The following is an 18,977-nucleotide window of genomic DNA, read 5'->3' on the forward strand; positions in this document are numbered from 1 at the left end:
AAAGCAAGTCACAATTAATTAAAAAAAGATACAACAACTATAATAGTAGTTTTAGATTTATTTACACATTTGAATTTTGTGGTGTCCAACATGTCACCTATTTACAATCGATTTTCACTGAAGTATGAAAACTGTACAATAAAACCAGGAGTGTGTAGAAAACAAACCAAGAATTAATGACACAATTTACATTTTTCCATCGAGATACATCATTACCAAATCAAAAAATGTTTTCAGACCCAATATTTACACATATTGGGTTCAAATCCATGATAAACAATGCATTTGGTCAAATAATCGAACAGAAATCAAACCGAGAAAAATTACACATTTTATTATTACACCACACATTCTCATAACTGAACTGGCAAATGTCAGCTCATTTTAGAATTTGTACCTTAAGTACACAAATCTCGTAATGCATTCTTCACATACTGTCTTACTAGCATTAATAACATTTAGATTCAAACTTAGGCTAGAATGGCTGCAAAACGATTAATCGCATTCAAGTTTGTTTACACACTATATATGTGTGTACTGTGTATATTTATATAAATAAACACACATACATGTATATATTAAATCTAAAAATGTTAGATTTATATATAAAATATTTATATTTATATATAACATAAATTATATAAAAGTATAAATATATATATACATACACATAATTTTTTTAATATACGTATATAAATATATGTGTGTGTATTTCTATATACATAATAAATACACACAGTACACACACATATAGTATGTAAACATAAACTTTTATTTTGAATCCGATTAATCGCAATTAATCGTTTTGCAGCCCTAGGCTACATATTAGTGTTTTAAAAGAAGAAATTAAAGTAGCACAATAGGACTACGAAAAATGCAATAATTCTTCGGCAAGAAGCAGCAAAATGCTTTCAAATATCTCAACACACTATATGCATTATTCCTGAATTATCAACTGCATCTGACATATTCTATTGCACTTTATTAAGGTCTTGTTCTACAAAACAAAACCGCTTAAAAAAAAATCACATTTTTAAAAATCTCAGAACCTTACTATTCTATTATTAAAATCTCAAGTGCATTAAACAGGCTCTGAATGAACATGCTTCAGCATACAAAATGAGTTAATGAGTATGTCAGCACACGTCAAATGCACCAGTTCTCGCCATAAGGAGGAATATTAAGAGAAAGCCTGATGCTGGTATCCGGTACAGTACATGACTAAGCTGGTGGAATATTTTCTCATAAAAGGCTTATATTTTGAACTCATACAAATGTGTAACTTCAGTAATACTGGCACGGTTACAAAGAAATCAAGTTTCAAGCTTTTTCTTCATTTCATTTCTTTGAGCCCGTTTTAGACAATCCTCTCTTCTAATCGAGAGTTAAAGCCAACTGGAAATATAAAAATGGTGAGAGTTCAAGAGTTTTTCACTGTAGGACTGCTGCTTTTTTCCATTTCTTTATCCTTTAGGAGGGCATTAAACACCTGATGAAGAGAAAGAGACGAGATTAACAGAAATGTTAAAGGAATAGTTCCTCAATGGATCCTCTGCAGTGAATGGGTGCCGTCAGAAGGAGAGTCCAAACAGCTGATAAAAACATCACAATAATCCACAAGTAATCCATGCAATTCCAATCTTGTGAAGTGAAAACAGGGGATGGACTTTTTTAATTGGAGCAAGCGTTACTATGCATTATAGACTGGTATTTTGGCCAGAAGCAATGGTTTTAAGTTAAAACGCATTAATGATGCATTTGTTTCTTACAAGCATACAGCTTTTGGCTTCACGGGATGTTAACTGAAGGACTGGAGTCGTGTGGAATACTTGTGGATTATTGTGATGTTTTTATCAGCTGTTTGGACTCTCATTCTGACGGCACCCATTCACTGCAGAGGATCCACTGGTGAGAAAATGATGGAATGCCAAATTTCTTAAAATCTGTTCTCATCTACATCTTGGATGGCCTGAAGATGAACAGATTTACAACACATTTTCATTTTTTGGGTGAACACCACACAAATCACAATGTTCTGTAGAAGAATAAAGTTCCCTGTAGTGTGAGCTATGCTCAAACTAAAGGGTTAGTTTACCGATAGTATGAAAATTCTGTCCAAATTCATTTTACTAGACATCTAATATTAGAAGTTATGCAAAACAATCTTTGAAGAGAACAAAATGTATCAGGACGTGTATTTGCATTTAATTTCCTGCCTGCATTTCCCTCACAAACAAACAAACTCCACAGGTTGATCGCTGTAACAGCGCACACAGGAAATGACCTGTATCCACTTCCTGTTGCCGCTGATCATCTGAGTGTTGGCGATGCAGCTGAAAAGGCGTTCGGACAGCATGTCCTCTGGGAGTCTGGTCAGGAACTGAGCGATGTGGATGAAGTCCATCTGCAGGAGCACTTCCTCGTAGAGCCGCAGAATCCCAAGCCCCGTGCGGAACAGGAACTCCTCCCCGTCTCTGCAGAACACGTCCCACACCCGACACGCCACATCCAGCGGCAGGGACTTAGTGTAGAGGGTGAAGATCCTGTAAACACAGATTTGGGAATGAAAAAGACTTTGAATGGAACGCAGCTTCAGGATCTACACCTAAATGTCATGCGCTTACTCAGATTTACACGTCGCAATTAGTTTTCGGGCCTCATTTGATCATTTTTAAGATTTGTAAGAAGTGCTTTTCTTCATCAGAAGGTTCTTCATGTACTCACCAGTCTATGAGATACAGGTCAGGCGTGAGGTTGGAACTCTTGAAGTGATTAAAAAGTCTCGGGAGGTTTTCCTCGAAAAACACCTCAAATGCTGCAAAGTACTTCAGCATCTAACAAGAAAGAGACACAAAATTAAAACATCTTACAAATTCATGCAGAAGCAGTATGTGTCAAAATCCACTCAATCAACCCACCCAGAAATAAACTATGCTGGCATTTAAAAAGCAATTCTGCTGATTTGCAATAAAGGCCTAATATTACCTAATTTGATCAAAAACATCAATATTCAAAATATCAATAAAAACATGTACATGTACAAGAATTTTACGTGTGTCAATGTGTCTTCAATGCACGTAGCAAAATAGCAAAAGCAATCAAATGTCAAAATGACACAAAAAAATCTAAATGATATGATGACAAAAAGTATTCAAAAAGTGTCAATTAACTTAATTAACTGCAAAGAAGTGAAAAAATGGGAAATTAGGCATAAAATGTCTTCAGAATCATTCATACATGTGAAAATCATCTGAGAATTGAACAAACAGTTGTAACTCGGCTCAGAGGAAGATAGGAATTGTCTTTGTGGCATTCCAACACCGTGTTCGGAAAGAAAATGATGTGTAGAACCACTAAAGGGAATAAATACGAGATGGGAGGAAAATATATATTTCAATATTTTCCTCGCAGTTATATAACTGGGTAATTATACTACATATATATTTCATATATATGTAGACATCAGGAAGCCGCTATTATACCTGGCATTGAAACTGGCATCGTGCTTTTGAATGCACGATCGTCCACCCAGAAATAAACTATGCTGGCATTTAAAAAGCAATTCTGCTGATTTGCAATAAAGGCCTAATATTACCTAATTTGATCAAAAACATCAATATTCAAAATATCAATAAAAACTTTCCATCATGTACAGTTTTTTTTCACAAAATAAGAATTTTACGTGTGTCAATGTGTCTTCAATGCACGTAGCAAAATAGCAAAAGCAATCACATGTCAAAATGACACAAAAAAATCTAAATGATATGATGACAAAAAGTATTCAAAAAGTGTCAATTAACTTAATTAACTGCAAAGAAGTGAAAAAATGGGAAATTAGGCATAAAATGTCTTCAGAATCATTCATACATGTGAAAATCATCTGAGAATTGAACAAACAGTTGTAACTCGGCTCAGAGGAAGATAGGAATTGTCTTTGTGGCATCCCAACACTGTGTTCGGAAAGAAAATGACGTGTAGGCAGAACCACTAAAGGGAATAAATACGAGATGGGAGGAAAATATATATTTCAATATTTTCCTCGCAGTTATATAATTGGGTAATTATACTACATATATATTTCATATATATGTAGACATCAGGAAGCCGCTATTATACCTGGCATTGAAACTGGCATCGTGCTTTTGAATGCACGATCGCTTTTAGTTTCACTTTCACTTTCGAGATTCGCGATCGCACGTACTCTGTTTATACTATGGAGCGGCAGTACTTGCCACACATTTTACAAGATTATATGTTTGTCAGTATGTTTGTCAGTGGTACTGAGGATCTGCAAATTCTTCGCCATCGTCCTCAGTCATTTCTCCTTACTCTGTTTATGTGGTAAGTGAAATTTTATGTACTGTAATGTAACAGGCAACCATTACACCGTGTCTCAAAATAAGAATTTTACGTGTGTCAATGTGTCTTCAATGCACGTAGCAAAATAGCAAAAGCAATCACATGTCAAAATGACACAAAAAAATCTAAATGATATGATGACAAAAAGTATTCAAAAAGTGTCAATTAACTTAATTAACTGCAAAGAAGTGAAAAAATGGGAAATTAGGCATAAAATGTCTTCAGAATCATTCATACATGTGAAAATCATCTGAGAATTGAACAAACAGTTGTAACTCGGCTCAGAGGAAGATAGGAATTGTCTTTGTGGCATCCCAACACTGTGTTCGGAAAGAAAATGACGTGTAGGCAGAACCACTAAAGGGAATAAATACGAGATGGGAGGAAAATATATATTTCAATATTTTCCTCGCAGTTATATAATTGGGTAATTATACTACATATATATTTCATATATATGTAGACATCAGGAAGCCGCTATTATACCTGGCATCGTGCTTTTGAATGCACGATTGCTTTTAGTTTCACTTTCACTTTCGAGATCGCACGTACTCTGTTTATACTATGGAGCGGCAGTACTTGCCACACATTTTACAAGATTATGTTTGTCAGTGGTACTGAGGATCTGCAAATTCTTCGCCATCGTCCTCAGTCATCTCTCCTTACTCTGTTTATGTGGTAAGTGAAATTTCCTCAGTCATTTCTCCTTACTCTGTTTATGTGGTAAGTGAAATTTTATGTACTGTAATGTAACAGGCAACCATTACACCGTGTCTACACCGGACGCGACAGTTGTCGTGTCGCGCCGCATCAGCTAAAGTCTGTCTACACTGACTGGACGCAACAAAGCGACCATTGAAAATCATTTGAAATTTGTGTCAGCACGTCATAAATAGAACGCGGCAGCAGTTTACTGTCGGGGATTTGTCGTGTCGCGCCGCCTTCAGTGTAGACAGCATCACTGATTATAATGAGTTCTATAGACTGATCTATATATAATAAATCTCTATTATAGATCAGTGGTTCTATAGTATTTTGTCGTGCCGCGCCACTCGCGTCCAGTGTAGAAACGGTGTTTTCCCTTATAAGGATTTATGCTTTGGACACACCCCCTACCCCCCCGTCATCGTCCACTGCGATGTTTCACTGTAGACATCGTCCAATGCCAATTTTGTAGACATTGCCCAACCCTAATTTCAAATGTATCATATTTTATGAGAAAGTATGACATGCTAGAGCTAAACAGGCAATTGTTTTGGAATCAGAAAAAATGGTTATAAAAGCAGTAAGCAGCATTTTAGTAAGAAACGAGCATTGTGTTTCATTCGACAAATATGATGCAGGGGCCAGGGCAGTGTTATGTCTTGTCCCTCAGTTTAATATCTGTAAAGATGCGGTCGACAGAGCTTGACTTGTTTTGACAGTACCAGCTCATGGTCCACTCTGAAGAAAACCATCTGACAGGGTTTGTTGAGGAGATTGGCGAAGGCGATGAAAGCGTCAGCCTCCTCCAGGTTGAGAATCAACACAGCAGCTATGAAGGACATTCCCTGAACCTGCAGCCAAAACAGAGACATTTCTACTGGCTGTAATGAGGACAGACCCTTAAGGTACGGGATTAAACTAGAAGAATTCTAAACACAATTTTATTATGCCACAAATTTAGAAACAGCCATGCTTTATTTAACTCACATTTGCAGTTTTGCTTTTTTTACACTACCGATCAAAGGTTCGGGGTCAGTAAAAATTTAATGCTTTTATTCAGCAAGGATGCATTAAATTGATAAAAAGTGACAGTAAAGATATTCATAATGTTACAAAGGATTTCTGTTTCAAATGAATTCTGTTCATTTGAAGTGTCTATTAAATCAAAGATTCCTGAAAAAAATTAAAAGTATAATTGTTTCCACAAAAATATGATGCAGCACAACTGTTTTCAACATTGATAGCAATAAAATGTTTCCTAAGCAGCAAAGCAGTATATTAGAATGATTTCTGAAGGATCATGTGACACTAAAGACTGGAGTAATGATGCTAAAAATTCAGCTTTGGATCACAGCAATAAATTACATTTTAGAATACATTACAAAATATATTAGAATATATTATTATTGTGAGTTGTAATAATATTTACATTTTTTGTTTTTGATTAAATAAATGCAGCTTTGGTGAGCATAAGAAACTTTTTACAAAAATAATAATGAATAAAAATCTCACCAACCCCAACCCCAAACTTAAAAGATATGGATCACCTGATTAAATACAGCTATCCTATCCAGTTTTATGATAGTTCAAGCATTTTTGACATTGCTAACGCATGAAACTGCTCAAAGGAAATGTTTTTATATGCAAATGTGAAACAATAGAGGAACGCATTGTAAATATTCGCTCTCTGTTATATGGTTCATTGTTTGTTATTTGACCCTTGTAAATGATCACTCACATATCCCACGTCAGGTCTGTAGCAAGTGTAAGCGCCCAGAAGGCTGTGCAGGAGATCATGGTACGGCCCACCCTAACACAAGAGAGAGCAACAGTAGTCATTAATAATATTTACAGTTATACTGATACCATAACAGTGACAGGAAGAGTGCGAACAGTACCTTCTGGAAGATGAAGAGCGGTGGAAATGTGCGTGAGATGTCCAGTTTGATCAGATCCAGACTGGACTCGCGGTCGGCACTGTCTGCTGTAACAACCACAACATTACTCAATATTACTCGAAAATATCATGTCATATCTGAAGTATTTGCAGATTCTGTTCCATATCTATTGCTCCTATATCTACATCACAATCGTCCTGTGATACTCTACAGTGGATAAACAGGCGCGTCTGGTGTTTTTAGTCTCCAAGGATCTGCTCAAGTGTACTGCTGGGGGCTAACATCGGCCAAAACAGTCTGAGTGCTGTGATGAGGGCCAGATGTGAAAGGGAGGATGTGTTTGTGTTCAAACTTTATGAAAAAACAGCTTTATTAACAGATTCATTGAGACACATCAATGAATGAAGCGCTGAGGCTAATAAAACAGCATTTTATAGAGTACATGGCTGGAAGGCATAGTAGAAAACAAAAACAAGAATTAGCATGTGATTAGCAAGACTGGGCTTGCAGCACAGGAAGAAAATAACAACCATTTCAATAAAATGAGGCGACTGGGGAGAACTGAAAGTCAGACGCTCGCATACAGTACACACACACACACACACCAGCATTGCATTTCCTCACCAATGAACTTCTATGAGACCAAGACTAAAACTGAATGAAATTTGGTCAGTTTGCAATTACCGGCATTGTGGATTGATAAAAACCATTCAATTTCAGACTGATTCGCTAAGGAAACATTCAAATTGTGAATTAGCTCATCGGATTCATTGAACCTGACCAATAAACTTCAGTAAGACTGAGTGTTAAAACCCATTCAAATTTAGACTGATTCGATAATGAACCATTTTGACCGAATTGTGAATCAGCTCAACAGATTCATTGAACTGTTTACAATTAAAACCCATTCGAACCAATTCACATTTTTGCCCGTTTACAGTTACTAGAATGGCTAATGGATAATTTGGGGTGCTTCACACTAACATTTTTGGTGCGCACCCGGGTTCGATTGACGTCAGAGTTCAGTTCGTTTGGATGATGTGAACGCTGTCTTCCGAACTCGGGTGCGCACCCGCAAACCGTACCCGAGTCTGCTTAAAAAGGGTGGTCTGGGGTACGGTTCATTTGAACTCATGGTACGGTTCGCTGCTGATGTGAATGCAATCGTACCAAATCGCGGAAGTGAACCGCTACTAATGACGTATTATTTGATAAAAATATGTGTTTGTGTGTGTGTTTCACTCACTTTCCTGATGAGCGTGACTGATGCGCTGCACGCAGTGAGCTGTATGTTCCATTTCTGTTTGCCTTCAGCGCTATTTAGAGCATTTGTAGTACATTCGTAAGACAGACGTAAGTGCCGTTATGTACTGAAGCTTTGGAAACAAAACCAATGGTTCAAAAACATAAATATATAAAAATGAAGAGAGCAACTATGCATTTTGCTGCCTTCTCCTGTGCCGTCGTTACTAAGCAAGGTGGCTTGATGACGCAAACGAAGCGCGGTTCAGACCCAGATAAAATAATATGAACGCAGTACAGCGGGGGCAGGGGGAGGGGGGAGCAATCGAACTCGGGTTCGGACCAGGCAAACGAAAAAAAGTGTGAAAGCACCCTTAGACTGACTTGCGAATTGGTTAAACTAATTCATTAAACAAATTTCTGTCAGTTTGCATTTACTGGCGTATAAGCAGTGTATTGTTAAAAAAACATTCAAATCCAGGCTGATTCGCAAGTGAATCATTCAGAACGAACTATGAATCAGCTCAACTGATTCACTGAACCAATTCAAACTCAGACTGATTCACTGTGAATTTTTCCTACTGATTCACTGAATTGGAAACTGACAGAAATTGTACTGATTCACTGAATCAGTACAGATTTTGTCCATTCGCGATTACTGGATAAAAATAGTAGATTGTTAAAAACAATTCAAATTAAAGCTGATTCACTAATGAATTATTCAGACCGAATTTGAAGCTCGACTGATTCATTAAACCAATCAAGATTTTGTCAGTTTACAATAACTGGATAAACATAGCAGGTACTAGATTGGCTAAAGGATCATTCTGATTGAATTGAGAATTGGTTCAACTGATTCATTAAACCAATTTCTGTCAGTTTCCAATTACTTGAAAACCATTCGAATTCAGACTGATTCGCTAGTGAACCATTCTGACAAAATTGTGAATCGCCTCAACTGATTCACTGAACCAATTGAGATTTTGTCTTGTTGCGATTACTAGATAAGCATAGTGGATTGTTAAAACCCATTCAAACTCAGACTGATTCGCTTATGAAACATACAGACAGAATTGTGAATTGGCTTAACTGATTCACTGAACCAACTGAGATTTTGTCAAGTTGGGTAAGCATCGTTGACTGTTAAAACCCATATAAATTCAGGCCTATTCGCTAATGAATCATTCAGATCGAATTGTGAATTAGTTTGAGTGACTGGCATGTCTAAATGCTCCAGTGGGCTGTGCGAGAGATGAGGGCTGTGCGAGAGAGACGTACCATCTGACTCCATCTCACTGCCGGTCTCTCTGAAGCTCTTCCAGCGCTCTTTGGCCCGCGAGAGAAAGATCTCGTACAAATCTGAGAGGAACAGAAAGGAAAAAGGGTTACAATTCTCAGACGGTATATCACAGCTTTAATCATAAAACCTTAAAAAGGCAGATGAAATATCTGGTCTGTACATTCGATTTAGCTTAGACTTTCACTTCTGAAGATCCTAAATGCAGAAATCTTTTTCTTTTGGGAGTGTCAGAAATAAACTCATCCAAATTTCATTACAAAGAAGGTTTCAAAATCGCTTCAGGCCGACCTGCACAGTGCAGTCTTGCATTCATTCATGTGAATACTGCATGATGACACACTTCAGACAGAATGTTTGCCCAAAAGGTTTAGTTAATCCTGGGCTTAACCGCTTCACTGACACATGAAAGAGAGTAAAAGAGAAAAAAACCTGAGGTTATGTTCAGCTCATTCCCAATGGCCAGACTCCAGACTTTCCCCCTCACGTTGGGCGGAAGACCTTGCCACCACAGATCCCTCACACGCCGCGTGCCACGCCTGAAGACACACACGCAGCAGACAACAGCGAACAGAGCGTAATAAAATGTGTGTTTTACATTGGATTTATCTATATGCATAGGTATTAATATTTATTGGAACTTCCTACTGGGAACAAGCACTATGCTGCCTACGTAGGCAGCTCTAGTTTTAGCAAGAGAGATAATATGTTTATCATAATTATTACTGCAGGTAGTGATAATGAAGTGCGGCTGTCTCACATGCTCTCCCAGTTGGGAAGGATTTCGTTGTTCCAAACCACCATGGCATTAGCGATGCTTTCCTCCTGTTTAAATCTTTCCTTCATCTGCTTTTTCTTCTTCTGCGCCTCCTTCAGCTCTGTGAACAACAGTCATATTACCTCATATTAAAGTTTAGCAAGGCAGAGTGTGCTAAAAGCATTCCTGACTAAATGAAATCGCACATTTCCACATTTAATGACCACCTTGGTCTTGGCAAGGGAAAGATACTCTAGTGTGACAAGTGTGTTTTGTATGGGTGAACCTCTTGAAAACATGTCTGGGTCACATTCATGCAAATCAAAGCTATTTTTAATAAAAAAAAACAAATAAAGACTATTTTGCATTATTTTTATGACAATTATGCATATTTCCCCAAAATTATTGTTATCCATAATGCTTTTATTTTAATTTTTTTTAGGTTTTAATTCCTATTATTTTTAGTGGTGATTTTCAACTCTGATTTCTGTAAAATGTAAATTTTTACTGTATTTAGGTGAATATTTTTTTTATTTGAATCCTAGAACCACCATCATATTGTATAAAACATTTAATAATTCAAATGGGCTTATATGAATAGCAATATTTTCTTCTCATTACAGAATAATACTTTTTTTTATGTATTTATTTATTCATTGCATTAATACAATGAGATGGACTTCAAAATATTAAAAACATTTTTTTCAACTTTTCTATGAACTATAAATTACTCATGATGCTCCTCATTTGCATAAAACCATCTGATTTTGGGACAAAATATGACCCAGGTGTGTTCTTGACATGTTTAATGCGATTTAGCAATATTAAAGCCAAATTAACACAATAAAAACTTGGTACTCTGAAAATATATAAATAGGCATAGAATTTACTTTGAAACTATTTTCACTCAGAAATTAATTTAATAATACATTTTTACAAATAATTACAAAGAAATGGCAAGTAACATTGAATTATAATGCAGTTCAACAAGGCTATTTACACAGTGCTTTCTCTCATGTCACATAATATCTCGTTTTGGTGCAAAAATCTGTTTAATTACTTCAGCTATTCATACTCGTAATTCAGAATTTTTGTGATATTATATTTTGCACACAGAGGAAAAACTCATACATTTGGCTTGAAGGCCTTCTTCAGTGTGTAACATTAAATTAAATATGAAATTCTCAAGTGGAAAGACTGAAATAGTATTTTCTTGCCAACTGTTTTCCAATAATCTTTGTTTAATAAATGTACCTCTTTTCTTGGCCTCTGCCACCATTTCATCATACTCCTGACGGTGGCGCTGCGCTTCCTCCTCCGACTTAGCAGGGAGGTTCCTGAGGAAGGAAGCCAATGATTTCAGTTGTTACAACAACGGTCAATTAAATGTCTCAAATATACAGCCTAGAAACCTGTTAGCGCTGACATGTTTGAGAAACAACTGAGAAGTTTCTGGAAAAGGCCTGGGCGCTGGTTTATCTCATGGTTTGGCTGACACGCTCGCATTTCACTGCTCATTTATTCTTCATGAGGACTTGGGGACTGAAGAGACTTGTGTGGCGAAATACAAGCCAGTCTGTGCTAAGTCTTATTTATAGGCCTTTGTTTGGGAAAGATGAGCCTCTCGAGGTTTGCTAGGATATATGTATTGCAGGTCAATGTATCCTGAGCAACTTGCGCCACAAGTTAGGAGGGTGACAATACATCTACCTGTACTCTCCTGGAAGGACCTCAAAGACTCCCACAACTGAATCTTAAAGTTGAATCAATGTAGAAAACATATCTTCTTAAGTACTGACATAATATTTAGACTAGATTGTAAGAGAACTGTTGTTTCTTTTTTCCCAAGGTTTTTGCTTTTCATTATACAGTACAACACCAAATAAGTTTTCCTTCTTTGCAACACTTCCATTTAGCTTGCCCACTAGGGGACTAAATATATTACGCACTATGTATGTACAGTGTGTTATTGCAGTGGTTCCCAACCCTGGTCCTGGATGCACCCCAACACTGCACATTTTGCATGTCTCTTTTCTCTGACACATCAATTTCAGGTCTTGGAGTCTCTACTAATGAGCTGATGACCTGAATCAGGTGTGTTTGATTAAGGAGACATGCAAAATGTGCAGTGTTGGGGTGCCTCCAGGACCAGGGTTGGGAACTATTGTGTTATTGTATGTGTAATAACCAGTTTAATATGGAGAGGCACTGAAATGTAGACCTTCTTTATGTGTTTTTGACCTACACTGTACATGACGTGAGAACAGTCCGCTATTTAGGTTTGTACTTTAGCATGGAGTCACTAACTTTAACGTTAGCTAGTTTTAGCCAGAGATGACTTGCTGAAGCACAAGATGACATTAACGTTCTGCCTGAGCAGATGAAAATTGTAACTTAATGAAAGCATGACAATCAGAACGTTTTGGATTGGGGTTGAATGCTTAGGGACATTTCTCTCAGTCTTGTTTGGGTTTAGGAAATGGAATAAAGTCAATTCCATTGCCCATCCTCTCAGGGTACCAGGAATCAGTGTTACAAGTATTGTTTTACAATTTTTGTAGCATCAACACCATCAAACCATTGAGAGCTTAGTATCTTCCAATGTTTCTCTATGGCGCTAAAACCTAAAGATGTCCGAGTTCCAGTCTTCGTGCAACTGATACTCAACTGCCTCTGTCTCATCTGCATTCGAGGGGAGGGGCTTACCGATAGGTCAATTAACTCATTTAAACTGATTTGGGATGGACGATATGGACGGGTGAAATGACCGTCATTTATATGCATCATTAACCCTTGGCGGCGATACATATCACCAAACAGTAATTAGGCTTTTACTACATTGAACAGGTTTCATAATCCTCAGTCTCAACACAGAACAAATTAATGTCCAACTTTACACACATATATTCATGTAAAGCCATATATACTATATAGCAAATCTCAGCTTAAATTATCGCAAAATGTGTGCTCTATTATTGCACAGATCTATATGTAAAGTCGGATTTCTATGTACTGTATATCCACCTTTATTCACATACATGCAGTATACTCACGTAAAGTAATATATACTATACAGCAAATTTCACCTGCTTGATTGTTTATATCATTGCACTGTGCAATCTATATTGTCACCCAGCTCCAGTTGGCTAAAACCAATAAAAGACGTGAAGATATTAAAATATGGAGAGAAAAAAAAACACCACATGATTTTTTTTGTCTGCTATGTCAGAGCTCTGCACAAACAAAAATTTAATTATCAAAATATTAATAGGTATGTATTTCAAGACTTTTAAAATCAAGGTGAAAAAATATATTTAAAACAAAACAAAAAAACTGCAATATAAATATGCAATAAAGTGATATATTGTGAGCAAAAGATTTTATTGTCAAAAGATTATTACAAACTACAGCTGATTATGACAAGAAAAATCTCTTAAAATGAAAGCACTAGTTTATCTTGTGCTGCACCTGGTTAGTTAACAGTTTTATGATGAAGCTTTATGATAAAGCTGCTTTGAAACATGTATAATGTGAAAGGCACTATATACGAATAAACTTTATTTGACTTTATGCAGGTCAACTCCTAAACTACTACATTTATTTTCTTCAAAATCAAGAAGAAAGAAATTATAACTATATCAATGATTACATAAAATAATATTTTTAATATAAAATATTAAAACAATTTAAAAAATGTAAATACAGGTATCACTAAAAAACTTTCTTTTATTGTCAACAGATTATTCCAAACTGCAGCTAGTCAACTTAGAAGAAACAGCTTTTATTTTGTGCTGTACCTGGTCAGTGAACAGTTTTATGTGATACTCACGCGGGACGGTCCTCTAATATGAGCGCTGTGGTGGACAATGGTTCGAATTCCAGGTTCTTCCGTCGGCCCTGTGCGGGCAGGGAGGGACTCTGGCCCGATTTAGACACCTTGGTCTCGTACTCCTGTGAGAAGAGCAACAGGTCAGGTTCAGATGCGTGCGGACAGAATCACAGGCTTGTGAGAGTTGAACATGAGAATATGGAGGCAGACGTGTGAAGATGAAGAGCACGGGTCATTGCGTGTGATGTTTACAGCCACAGAGAGAAAGACTGGTCATGTGAAAGTTGGGTGCTTGTTCATGAGGAAGTGTGAGGACACCTGAACGTTTCAAAACCTTGTGCTGCTTTAAGGAATCGTGTAAAATCCACATCTAACCGCAGAGGTGTTTTCCTGGCTGGTGCGGTTCCTCTTCCTGTACCATCTACAGCACAAGCTCAAAACCACTTATCAATACTGACTGAACAGCAGCACAAAGACTCTTCCTCATCTGTCTGAGAAGCTTCTACAGATGTCAATGGACAATATGTGAATGGGGACCTTCTTCAAAGATATGTGGGTGAAGAAAGGAACCAGTCAGAGAGGAGAGAACAGAGGATCAACTGGTGTTTATCATGCAGTTTAACTGCTTGATGTCAGAAGAAGAACATTTAGGGTTCATACTAAAGAGCTGCATATTTACATATCCAGACTTAGGGATCAACAGTAAAAACATTTCTGCTGGTTCACTCAATTTGTTGATTTTTCCCCATTAAAAAAGGAATTATCCATTTTTATGTTTATTTTTAGCAACATATATGATTAAATTAATATTCAATATCTAATTTAATATTACCGATTTAAATGTATACAATTTATTTTATATAATAATAATAATAATAATAGTTCATAATTTATTTTACATAATAATAATATAATATTAAATATTTTAATTACATATTTTTACCTACCCAAAATAATTATGTTTTCATTAAATGTTACATTTTCCTTAATATTTCTTCTTTAGAAAAGAAAAATGTACAAATGATATTTTTCACGAAAATAAAAAATATTTTCATTAAAGGTCAATTTTTCTTTACTACCCCCCCCCCACCTTTTCCTTTAAAAAAAAGCACAATTACCTAATTTATCTAGCAAACTCTTCCTGATGCTATCATAACATCTTCTACAAAGTCTTGACAGTAAAAAAACTGCAGAAACTACAATGTCTTACAGTAGGTTAAAGGGACCACACTTTACATTTGTGGTTCAATAATATTAATTAGTGCATTAGGTATAATGAACTAACAATAAACAACATTTCTAGAACATTTATTAACGTATTTACATTTACAAACAATGTATTCAGTGAATGTCATAACTTTATATTCCATATATTGTTCATTGTTAATTCATGTTGTCCATAATACATTATTTAACAGAACTTAAAATGTTAAAAATATATTGGTAAACGTAGAAATTAATCATTTGTATTAATAAATGCTGTAAATACATTGTTCATTGTTAGTTCACGTTAGCTGTTGCAATAACTTTCACCCAAAATGTTAAAACTCCATTTAGCTTTCTTCTGTGAATGCAAAAAAAGATTTTTAAGGAACATTCACACAGCTATTTTTCATACAATAACCAATTTTTTAAAAGTACTGCAATATTTTCCTCATGATACTGTACTGATATTCTCACATTGAAAAAAAAAATCAATATTTGTTTTAAATGCGTCTCATTTCACAAAAAAAGCAAACCATTTATCGCCTAAAAAAGGTTCTAAAAAATTAAAGGATGGTCATTACGAGCAAGACGATATGTTGTGTCAAGATGTGGCCAGATTAAACTAGAAACAAACCGCAAAACGTCAACTTTGCAAAAGTGCAAATCAAATTTAACAGCTACATGAGAGATTTTCAGTAAATAACTACTTAAATTTCAGTCTGTTCCTTACACAAAACTATCAGACAACGACGCGGAATAGAGCACAAATGTCATACGGACTATGGATGAGGTTGATTGCCCTGGTCACTGTATGATTTAACTATGGAAAAGAGCAGCGTGAACAGTCTTCAAAATATCCTATTTTGCATTCTATGGGAAGACAAGTCATACAGGTTTAATATGACACAAGCGTGAGTAAATGACTTTATTTTTGGGTGAACTATCCTTTCAACGCAGCAAACGTTACAGCACTAGTCAAGCAAGCATGTCACGTGACGCAAGAGTGGCTGAAATGACTGATGGGAAGTGAAGGCGTACGGCTCCATGCACAGAACAGACATGAAGGAGAGCTCATTTAGAAAACAAACGTCATACCCCTGAACTTAAGAGATTGGGTGTAGATACAGATGTGAGATTGCCTGGGTTACCTTCCTGAAGAGAGAGCAAAATGTGAGAAATAAGCAAAAAACAATGGCCTGGCCTTCAAAACTGTGCTGACTGGACTGCTTCAGAGGAGTTTATGCTGACATGATTTAGTGGAGCGATTAGTCGTGACAGCAAGATCTGCTGTTTATTGAATGGCCTTTATTCTGACTGGATCCGGTTTTTCTTCTTATTTGTGTGTAGTTTAAATCAATAAACAGAAGGAACCAAGCAGTTTGGCTGTTAATAATCTAAGAGAACGTGTAGAGAGCCCTGTGTGTGTGACAGAAGATAAGCAGGGCAGAGATAGCGTGAGGCCGTGCATTAAATAAAAACACAACACACACATTGGACATGTGCTTTGTACACGTGCTGACCTCTAAATGACCTTCTTGGTCTTTCTCCTAAAAACACAGATGCACTAATATCCTGAATGGAAATGAAGCCAGCTGTAATCCACACACTGCAGCCGAGCTTGAACTGCTAGATCAGGCCTCAGCACACAGACTAACACACAGTCTCTTAGAGGTACTGTAGTGTAGTTTGCCTAAACAACAGAAGTGAAACTTGTAAAAAGATGTCTGCTGAGATGAACTGAATTGGTTCTGGTTAGACAGCACCAAAAGCAGAACTGCTTAAAACCGTTTCTTCCAGAGTCCAAAAACCTTTCACAGGCAGGTGAATTGAGAAGATTTGCCAGTCTATAGACCGATCTATTCTCACAGTTTTTATCAGCTCAGCTCTGTCTAGTGTTTTTTTATTTATTATTTAGTTCACCACTGTTTATGCTGTTTGCCTATTAAAGGGTTAGTTCACCCAAAAATGAAAATTCTGTCATTAATTACTCACCCTCGTGTTGTTCCAAACCCGTAAGACCTTCGTTCATCTTCGGAACGCAATTTAAGATATTTTTGATGAAATCTGAGGGCTCTCTGGCCCTCCCATAGACAGCAAGGTAACTACCATGTTCAAGGTCCAGAAAAGTACCAAGATGATCGACAAAGTAGCCCGTGTGACATCAGTGGTTCAACTGTAAAGTTACGAAGCTACGAGAATACTTTTTTGCACAAAGAAAACAAAAATAACGACTTTATTCCACATTTTCGTCTCTACTGCGTCACTTTGGACGCGCGTTCACGACAGTACCATGACGCGAGTGTGTGGCAGCGCTGACCCAGATCTGGCGTGATGACGTCATTATGCGGCATGATACTGACGTGACGAAAATGTGGAATAAAGTCGTTATTTTTGTTTTCGGACTACTTTGTTGATCATCTTGGTACTTTTCTGGACCTTGAACGTGGTAGTTACCTTGCTGTCTATGGGAGGGTCAGAGAGCCCTCAGATTTCATCAAAAATATCTTAAATTGTGTTCCATAGATGAACGAAGGTCTTACGGGTTTCGAACAACAGGAGGGTGAGTAATTAATGACAGAATTTTCATTTTTGGGTGAACTAACCCTTTAATGAATGATTGTTTGAAACTGTCACGTCTTCACATTTTTTTCTTTGTACAGCGACGTTGAGCTTGGGTAAGGCGCTTTATAAATAAAACATACTATTAGTAGTAGTAGTATATTTCTTATCCCTAAAACAGATCTTTTTTATTGTTTTGCTTAAAAAAATACATATGTATTATATAAAATACATTTCTCAATAACAATGGAATTATTTATTAGTTTCATTTAAATGAAATTCATTTAAGACATTTTCATTTAATTGCAAATAACATGCAATTACGTGTTCAAAAACTTAATTTCCATAATAGGTACTCATTTGCTAAAGTGTACTTCTGTTTCACAAGGTAGGACTGTCTTGATTTATTGATTTGACTGGATCATCAAAACTTATTGGTGTGAAAGCATATAAAATTTGATGGTTTTTTTCTGTAGAATAATGTGCACTGATGAATTGTTCACAATAAGACTAGAGGAAAATTATTAAAAGGGTGAGTTTTGATTTCATGTCCACTTAAAAGTAAAAAAAGCACACACACAAAAAAGAAAACAATAAACAGCTATTTAAAATATTGATAAAACAGTTCTATGAAGACTCTCAATCTGAATCAGGTGTGAACAGACCTGCTGAATGGTTTTGGAATTTTTGGGAGGACTCTCTCTCAGCGGAACCTTTCCAAACAGTTTCCATCCTGGTGCACTCTCGGCCTCCCTCTGCTTTCTGGAGAACAGACTTCTGCCAAGGACATCATCACAGAGCATCTGTCAAAACCTGAAAAAACTGCACTGACAATGCACAAAAATAACTGCAAGTGCAACAAGCCAGTTCTGTGTGCTGATTTTGGCTTAACAGCGTGAAGATAACCCTGATAGTGTAAGTCACTGACTTGAGAAGAATGCCACTACAGCCTGTGAACTGAGATAAAGCACAAGCTGATTCACAATGAATTATGAAAACCGTGAAGCATGAAATGTGAAGAAATGTTCCTCATTTGCAGGCGCTGCCAGAAACACAGCTGTTGAGACTGAGATCTGATCTGCGACTGAGCTGTAACGTGCATCGTAAAATATGAGGAAATTCATA

General features: G+C 36.6%; 1 protein-coding gene across 4 annotated transcripts; it reads right to left on the reverse strand.

The window, feature by feature from the left end:
• Positions 1 to 827: 827 nt before the first annotated feature.
• tbc1d12b (TBC1 domain family, member 12b) lies at positions 828 to 18,733 on the reverse strand. Of its 4 annotated transcripts, none has more exons than XM_016289997.1 (13): positions 18,518 to 18,733; positions 16,389 to 16,445; positions 14,088 to 14,209; positions 11,513 to 11,595; positions 10,262 to 10,379; positions 9,934 to 10,040; positions 9,483 to 9,563; positions 6,963 to 7,045; positions 6,803 to 6,874; positions 5,787 to 5,915; positions 2,725 to 2,834; positions 2,285 to 2,543; positions 828 to 1,489 (listed from the first exon to the last, which is right to left on the reverse strand). In XM_016289997.1, the coding sequence occupies exons 1-13, from the start codon at positions 18,653 to 18,655 to the stop codon at positions 1,421 to 1,423; spliced, it is 1,428 nt and encodes a 475-aa protein (XP_016145483.1). In that variant the 5' UTR covers positions 18,656 to 18,733; the 3' UTR covers positions 828 to 1,420. The 4 variants fall into 4 exon arrangements, with proteins under 4 accessions (XP_016145483.1, XP_016145485.1, XP_016145482.1 ...); XM_016289996.1 differs by having other exon boundaries at positions 830 to 1,489; positions 6,963 to 7,048; XM_016289999.1 differs by lacking the exon at positions 16,389 to 16,445 and having other exon boundaries at positions 829 to 1,489.
• Positions 18,734 to 18,977: the final 244 nt, after the last annotated feature.

The sequence above is a fragment of the Sinocyclocheilus grahami genome, unplaced genomic scaffold (assembly GCF_001515645.1).
Source record: "Sinocyclocheilus grahami isolate Dianchi unplaced genomic scaffold, SAMN03320097.WGS_v1.1 scaffold253.1, whole genome shotgun sequence".
In the NCBI taxonomy this organism is placed as follows: Eukaryota; Metazoa; Chordata; class Actinopteri; order Cypriniformes; family Cyprinidae; genus Sinocyclocheilus; species Sinocyclocheilus grahami.

Excerpts from the sequence above, each read along its gene's own strand:
- tbc1d12b (XM_016289996.1), bottom strand. The coding sequence starts at position 18,655 with ATGCTCTGTGATGATGTCCTTGGCAGAAGTCTGTTCTCCAGAAAGCAG. Across the intron at positions 5,916-6,802 it reads ACAGACCTGACGTGGGATAT|GTTCAGGGAATGTCCTTCAT; the intron begins GTGAGTGATCAT and ends TTTTGGCTGCAG. Across the intron at positions 1,490-2,284 it reads GCAACAGGAAGTGGATACAG|GTGTTTAATGCCCTCCTAAA; the intron begins GTCATTTCCTGT and ends TCTCTTCATCAG.